The following is an 8360-nucleotide window of genomic DNA, read 5'->3' as shown; positions in this document are numbered from 1 at the left end:
CGCCTGCTAATCGCTATCATCCACCATCATTGCCGAAGATTTTGTTAATAATGTTTCAAAAGTATAAATTTCCAACCATTACCAAATGAATTTTTCTAATCGGAAGTTAAACTGGAGCAAAAGTAGAAAAATCAACTTCTACTTTTGAGGAGAAATAGAGAAATCAACTGTTAATTAGAAATTGATTCTTTTATGAGAAGTGTTACCATGCGCGTCCTTAATTGCTTATTGCTTAATTGAGTCTCTTTCGGCTGTTTCAAGAGAGAGAAAGAGTGTGTGTGTTCCATTCTTGGCTCGACACTTCATCTGTCTTCAAGCGGGACTTATCAGTCCATTCACGGAACTTTAGTTAAGAAGATTTGTCGGTATCGATGGAGAGAGACAGAGGATCAAATTAGGATTCCTCGTTGATAATTTTTAGGACGCAAATATTTCAATTTTCTGAATATAGATCGCACGTACGAGAAAGGCTATAATTTCAAAAATGAAAGCAACGAGGGCAAACTTGTCATTGCATGATTGGACAACTTTGTTTTTACGCGACCATCCACTTGATCCATCCACTTGACTGGCTAAGTTTGGCGTGGAACTCTTGACTCTCGAGACAAGGGAGGAAAGTGAGGAGCAATCGCATATTTTAAATGCTTACGAAACTACGATTTAGGAGAAAAGTGTTGGCTATTTCACTAATTTTAAAATATTATTTTATAATGATTTTAATAAAATTATGACAATAATGATTAGCCATCAATATTTCCAACGGTCGTATAACAGTTTATAACGATCAGATTTCCAATGGACGTACAACGGCTTTCTGACGGTTAGTGTTCTAATCATTCACTAATGGTCTTGTAATGATTTTCTTAACTGTTCTTTCTTAACGGCTGTTTTTTGTTTGAATATAAATTCGCAAATTACAAGTACAAAAGTGTGTCTCAAAAAAATTACAAGAGAGAATTTTCCCTTCTTTAGTTTCTCTTCTTCATTGGGTTATACACATAATGTTGTTCCTGTTCTTTCTAATATTCAGTGCGAAATATAGAAGAAGGTACGTTGTATCTTGAGAGGATAGCCGTTCGAAACCTTACGCACCGAGTTTCGTACTTCAAAGGGTAGAATTATCTTTAAGGACAATATTCGCATGCCTCAGGCAATTGTTCTTACTTTTCTCGTTTTTTTCAATATATTTCCTATGATTATCATTTTTATATGTTATCTAACATTTTTCTATTTCTTTTTCCTTTTTGTATTCGCATGCCTCGGGCAATTGATGACGAAATGGTGATGTGACCGTCCTTAATTCATTGTGAGATTAATAATTTATTATGGACCACAAATTAAAAAAATAATTAAAAATTATTACGAGGTCCGCTCCGCTCCATCAAAAATTTGTGGCCAATAATATGCAATTACCCTCACAGTTATCCAAAAACTGTTTCGTTTAACGCGAGAAAAAACGGCGGCGTCAAAGGACAAAAGAACCTAAAATAAAAGATGGGTGTTAGACCCATTTTGAGGTTTTGATTTCGAGGAACCATTTTGGAATTTAAATTAACGCATGAAATATTCTTATTTATATGGATTCAACACGTTATATAAAAAAAGGAAAAAAAAATTGGGAGCATGTGGTCATTTTTGCCTTTGTTTGGTCGTATGAGATGGGGAAGTACAAAAAGCTAACGAGGGAATCTTAAGAAGGCCAAGAGCCTCCAATGTTGCGTATGATAATATCTGGTTGGAGCCCATTTGCAAATGTCCCGCTTTTGGCTTTTTCGTCACTCCCGCACCCAAGTGTGCGCTCTGTCTTTGTCCTCTTGCTTTTTCCAAATCTGGTCGCTGATGGCTTTGTTGCCTCTTTAAGAGTCACATGTTTATGAGCGCATCTTCCAAATTGTTTGTCCCCATTTCACTAATGAGCATGTGGGGAAGACACGTTCTCCTAAGGGTGCATTGTAAGATCTAATTGGCAACGGCGAAACAATGCCTTTGAAACGATGATTCTGCCATCGCCCGCTTATTTCGACTGGTAATGCAACGGAAAAAGGTTCGCCTCCTAATGCATTTTAACCCCCCACCACCACGACGGAAATACCGACGCCTCAGCCGCGCGCTCGGAAGCTTAATCTTAATCGCTCTGAAGTTTGAAGAAATGAGAAGTCTGATTTCAAAAAGGTGATTACTATGAAGTTATGATGTTTGGGTGGGTAACAAAGGTGTTTTTATGGGGGTAAATAGTTGCATTGATAGGACGGGCCACTTGGATTGAAGACTGGGGGTCCAACATGAAAGGCCATCGGTGCTACATTATATGAAGAAAGTGACATCTCATCTATCTCAATTTACAGTTTCACGCACCTTTTCTTTTATCTTTTTTTTTTTCCTTTTTTACTTTTCTATCTTGTACTAATGTGGAGCTTTCGTGCATGGATTTGTAGATTATTCAGCTTTCGATTTCGTGATGTCCTTTCGCTTTTTTTCCCTGCTGGATGGTGATGAGGCCCTTTCTTTGCTCAGTGAAAAGTTGAATTGGAGGACTTGAGAAGAAGGAGAGATCAACATGAAGTGGTGAGCTTTCCTTTCATCGTTAGACATTAATTAAGCAATGTCTATCTTGAGATGAGGTGATAACAAACGTTTGTCCCCATTGAATCGTGGCTTTTAGCTTTAATTAGCGAATATCGGGAAAATTATCAAAAAAAAATTCTAAATCTATTGCAATTATGCCAATTTAATCCTAAAACTCTTTTTTCTCGACTCGATCCTAAAATTTTTGCAATTGTGCCAATTCAATCCATTTGGTTGGTTGATCTTGACGTGACAATTTTTAATAATATTATTAAATTTTCTAATTTTTATTTTTAATTTTTTAATAATTTTTTCTATCTTTTTTATTTTATTTTGTCTTTTCTAGGGTTTGGGCCGGTAGCCCCTGGGCGAGGGTCACGGCCCTTGCCAACTGCTAGCGAGGGTCACGAACTCTCTCCGCAATCGGCGGCCTCCTGCTGGCCCAAACCCTAAAAAAGAAAAAAGGATAAAAAAATTATTTAAAAAATAATTCATAAATTCAAAAGTTACTAAAAATTATTTAAAAATGATCACGCCGGTGCCGACCGGTCAAATAGATTGAATTGGTACAATTGTAAAATGTGCGAGACTTAATCGGTAAAAAAAAAAAAAAGGCATGAATTGGCACAATTATAATAAATTTATGACTTTTTAAATAGTTCTCCTAGCAAAAATCGGACAAGACCAAAACATAAGCTAACATGCATGCTTCCTATGGTTGATCATCCTTCCAGTTCCTAACAACACAGTAAGTTTTATTAGCTCAATACCAAAGTCCGCAGGGAAAAATCAATTCCGGGCTACAAGATCATAGGAGAATAACTCCAACTTGACAAATAATACCTCCATAAGAGGAACTGACCACATTGCTCTTGACATGTTAATATGATGAGTCCTAGGAAATTGAGATTCCGTATATTTCACGGGAAATAACTTTCACAAAAATAATTTATAAACATATCTCATTTTTTCACGAAATAAACATAACATTAGTGCGGTCGACAAAAAAAAAAAAAAAAAACCTTAATGGAGATCAGTTGTGGCACGTTTCGTATGGACAATAATTCATTGGTTACACGCGCTATTTTTCAACTGGGGTTATTACTTTTAAGTTGCTCCTATATTGTATTTCATGAATAGCCAAAAAAAAAAAAAAAAAAAACGTTTCATCTCTCAGATGGAGTTGATTATTGACCTTTGACTTTTCTTGGCTTTATTTCAGAATTGATTTAGTTGGAACTGGAACACCCACCCCGGTGAATGCTGGATAGACTGAGAAGAGCTATAATGCTAGAACCATAGAAGTTTCACTCCTTCACTAAATTGATTTGATGCGGCATCATGGTCATGGACTGAGCTTAAATTAAGCGAGAAATTAAGATTAACATCTAGTAGTTATCATTACTGAACTGGCCAATTACAGAGCACAGTTCTTCAACCAATAGCAAGCAACACCCCCATTTACAGTCCAAAACCCATTTATCCTCTCACACACTTACTTACCAAACAAGCTAAAATTCACCGCCTAGCTGCTTCATGAAAAATATAGATCAGATCTCAACTTGTCTCTCTCTCTCTCTCTCGTCTGAGATTAATACTGAAACAAGTCTGCAGATGCCAAGATAGGCTGGTTCGCCACATAAGCACAACTCATTGGGTTGAAGAAGCAATCGATGGGCTGATCTATCACGACGCCGCCACCAACTTCCTCAGATGATCCGAACCCACCATTTCCTGCATTCAGGAAACCGAGAATCTCGTTCAGAGACTCCAACCTGTGGGTGAGCTCGTTCTTCTGGACCCTCAAGATGGAGTTCTCGGTCTCCAGGTTCAGGTAATGCTGGCTCACGATGTTCACGTTGTTCCCCAGCTGGTGGTTCTCTTTCCTGAGCTGGGCCACCTGATCCACCAGCTCGTCCAGGTGCTTCTGCTTCCTCATCCGAGACCGCCTCGCCGATTCGCGGTTGGAGAGCATCCTCTTCCTCTTCCTCTGATCCATCAAGGCTTGCAAGTTCTCCTCTGATCCCGAGTTCTGGATCAGGGTTGATCCTGAAGATGTCCCACTCGAGGAACCCATGAGATTGATTGCCAATAGTTTGTGGCTTTGAGCAGATTGTTTGAGACCCAATATCCAGCAGATGGTAGATTAATTATAAGGCCTATAGCAGGACCCAGCTACTAGTTATGCAAATATTTGGGATTATTTCGGGAAAATAGATATGGCGATACAATAGGGAGATAGATATAGAGTCGCTAGATTAATGGGGAATTTCTGCAGACGTTATGAAACGTAGTACAACCAGTAGAGGAAGACGACGGAGAAGGATTGAACTAGGTGGGTCCTGCGCCTGAATAAGGAACTTATCATACACCCGGAGAGGAGGATTTCACAAAGAACTGGAGACATGGATCTCAAACATCAAGAACAAGAGGTTAAGCATGAAGACAGAAGAAGAAGAAGAACCGCAACTTTTCCAAGAAATACAAAGGTGGGGTAGTAGGGGCACGGACTGGGCTCGAAATCTTCAACCCAGCATGGAAAATCAGTTCAAGATTCAACTTTCATGGGTCGAGAAACGATATCTCTCCAGGAATTTGGAACTGCCCAGAAACCAAGAACGTTTAAATAGCTTAACGGAGCAAACGGGTAGTCCGATATCTGATTCAAGAAACCAGAGTCGAGACCCTGAACCAGAGAGAACAACGAAGAAGAGGAAGAAGATGGGGGCCCTCCTGGCAGTGGAAGGAGCAGCAGAGAGGAACAGAGGGACGATGCTGCAGATTATCACTCGGGAAATGGGAAAAGCGGGGGAGGGCTCATCACGTTGGAGTGTGGATTTTATAGACAAAGCCAAGGCCAACTAGTCACCAGGATGAAATTATTGAGGGGGAGAGAATTCTTTTTGTGAAAATGAGAAAATGATGGGGGTGAAAAAAAAGGAGAAGGAAGTTCGGAATCTATGGCAAGGAAAAGTTGCTGGCAAAAGGTGATGGGACATGTGAGGTTTGGGTGGGGTGAGAAGACTCCACAACCGTCCAGATCCAGCTGGTCACCAACAACGACAAACGCCACCCCCCCTCCCCTTCCCTTCTCCTCAGATCACCATCGCAGCTTGGGTTTAACTGTCGATCGGGAGAAAGCCAAACTGTAAAAAAAAAAACAAAAGGTTGCGAGAGCTCCATCTCCATCGCCATATGTTTCTCGCGATTCTTGTTCGAGAACGGATGCTAAACCCCGTACCAGGTCTCGACGGCACGGTACTGGCGAGTAAAAGTTTTCATCTTTATTGACTGACTGCGTCGTTTTCATTGATATTGCAGAGCGCTCTCTCTGTCTCTCTGTCTCTCTGTCTCTTCCTCTTGGTCCGAGAAAGACGATGTTAATTAAGCACTTGGAGTAATTATCTTACCTAGGTTTCTCGACAGTAATCATAAAGATGGTCACTTCGACTGACGTCGTTTTCAAAGCGCGACCCGCTCTGCAATTTGTCTAAATTCGGCTGTTTCGAAATTAGGCGTCCGTTCTTGTGAACGCCTACGGAAAAAAAAAGAAGAAGATGGTATGAATACTTTAGGGCTTCCGACAAAAAAAGAAGAACAGAAATAATTTAGGGCACGTACAAAATGATGGATTTGAGGAAAAAAATGTCAATGCGCACATTCACTTAATGGGTCTGCAGCTTCTTGTCGAGAAACAGTTCAAATTTTGGCTGAACTTACGTAACCCTCCTTTAACTTATCTAACCAAACAGCATTGTTTTCATAACAAAGCATAGGGATGTGCGGTTAACATGTGATTTTCGTTTGGTCTTGTTAAGCAGTTTTAAGATGCTACAGCCTCTCGTGGGTCTATCATGAATCATACAGAATTTACGTTACGTGCGCAATTTTGACGTCATTATGACCAAATCAGTCTTTTACGTTGATAGAAACGAGACGCCAAATCTCTTATGCTGATTGGAGCTGACTAATATGTAGATCAAATCTTGAAATTCAGTTTGGTACATCTACATATACTATGCACGACATGAGAAAATGAGGATAATCATATAAATGGTCATTCAACTTTGATTTATTATGCGGTGTGGTATCCGAACTTTTAATTTTATCCCCGGTATATAATTTAGTACATGAACTTTCAATTTGGCTAATATGATCATGAACTTTTAGAACATGTTCAATTTAGCCACTAAACCATAGAAAGATGTTTAATGTAGTCCTTCCACTAATTCAAGTTCGGGGAAGACTTTGACCACTTTTTTTTTATAGTTTAGGGACTTAGTTGAATATGTTCCAAAAATTCGAGGATCACATTAAACAAATGAAAAGTTTAGGAATCACATCGCATATTGGATTAAAGCTCTTAAATTCTATTTGTCAAATTAAAAATCATAGATTACATTGCATATTGAGTCAAAGTTTAGAAATCATTTGTATCATTTTTCAAAGATGTTAGGGAAAGATGGGATTCTTTTCACGCGGCATTCAATGAAGGGTTACCACGGAAAACCCCATACACATGTGATAAATTTATCCCGAATTATTTTTTGAATATAAAAAATCTCAAATTGGTACGTTTATAACAAATTTACCCTCCGTTTATTTTCGTTAAATCTAACGTCAAATTCTTGAATTAGATGACACATGGCGGTTCACGGACGTACTAGTTTGGGATAGAGGTGCATCGGTTGGAAATTTTTCGTGGTATTAATCCAATTTAACGAATGGCGAATTTGTCGCAGATGTACCGATTTGGAATTATTCGTGGTGAAAAAAATTAGTTTTGGAGTAAATTTGTCACGGATATATCGACACGGGAATTTTTGATGGTCAAGAATCAATTTAGGATAAATTTCTCACGGGTATATCAATTTAGAGGTTTTCGCGATATTAACCCTTTAATAAATGTGTTTTAGGAATTAGGACATTTTTGTTAATAAGGTTTTGTTTTCAAATTAGTTTAATAGCTTAGAATAGAGTGTAAAAGGAGAAAGGACATGGTTGCCGGGAGCGCTTCGTATGCTTCACCGCAACTGCAGTAGATCCGGAGATCACTTGTTTTTTTGTGTGGGGGGAGGGGGGGAAGTAAAAATAATTGGGTAACGAAAACGTAGGGGACGTACACTGAATCAGTGACGCGACGCGATCACGTTGGGAAAAGCAAAATCTAATGGGATTGTAGGGACAGGCGCGTGAGTTGGTGTCGGGTCGGGGCCCCCTTTTTGATTTCTCGCCCGAGTATTCGCACCCGTCCCCTGCATCCTCGGCCCTTGATTTCGACCCGATGTTATTGAAGGGCCATCTTTGCACCCGTTCATCATGATGCACCGCCTTATTTATGGATATTTTTCGTGGCGCTTGCTTAATTGGCCAAATCCCGAGAAAATGCATGAAATTACGGTTTTTCTTTTATTTGTTTCGGGAGAAATCTTTATTGGAAAAACATCTCCCTCGTTCCGATTGGTTGAGAAAATGAGTCGACCGAAAATACTTTTCTACTGGCCGATGAAAAATGTTTCCTTATCAAAGCTTAAATTTAGGAAAATGAATTTCTTTTTAAAAAGCGGAAAACATTTTTCGGGCTTGGACAAGTAGCTTTGAGCTTGGGGAAGAAAATCCCAATGCTTGTTCTCATTGCTCTTGACAGTGAGAACGGATCTTCGGCGCCTAGGCTCGGGTCCATCGAGGCCGGGCTCGGGACACTAGTGCCCGTGCTTGAGACTTCATACACAGTAATATCGACACCGAGCCTCGGGACTTTGGCTCCCGTGCCTGGATCCATTTAGATCATAAGT

The 8360-nt window shown here is 39.6% G+C and overlaps 1 protein-coding gene across 1 annotated transcript; it reads right to left on the bottom strand.

Moving 5' to 3' along the window:
- Positions 1-3940: 3940 nt before the first annotated feature.
- Positions 3941-5396, bottom strand: LOC115735811 (bZIP transcription factor 11-like). Its single transcript, XM_048272527.1, has 2 exons — positions 4150-5396; positions 3941-4099 (listed from the first exon to the last, which is right to left on the bottom strand). Exon 1 carries the CDS (start codon positions 4640-4642, stop codon positions 4157-4159), a length of 486 nt encoding a protein of 161 aa, XP_048128484.1. The 5' UTR covers positions 4643-5396; the 3' UTR covers positions 3941-4099; positions 4150-4156.
- Positions 5397-8360: the final 2964 nt, after the last annotated feature.

This window comes from Rhodamnia argentea, chromosome 11, assembly GCF_020921035.1.
Source record: "Rhodamnia argentea isolate NSW1041297 chromosome 11, ASM2092103v1, whole genome shotgun sequence".
NCBI classification, from domain to species: domain Eukaryota; kingdom Viridiplantae; phylum Streptophyta; class Magnoliopsida; order Myrtales; family Myrtaceae; genus Rhodamnia; species Rhodamnia argentea.
The sequence above is the reverse complement of the archived record's forward strand: the minus strand, read 5'-3'. Positions and strand labels throughout refer to the sequence as shown.

Excerpts from the sequence above, each read along its gene's own strand:
- LOC115735811 (XM_048272527.1), bottom strand. The coding sequence starts at position 4,642 with ATGGGTTCCTCGAGTGGGACATCTTCAGGATCAACCCTGATCCAGAAC.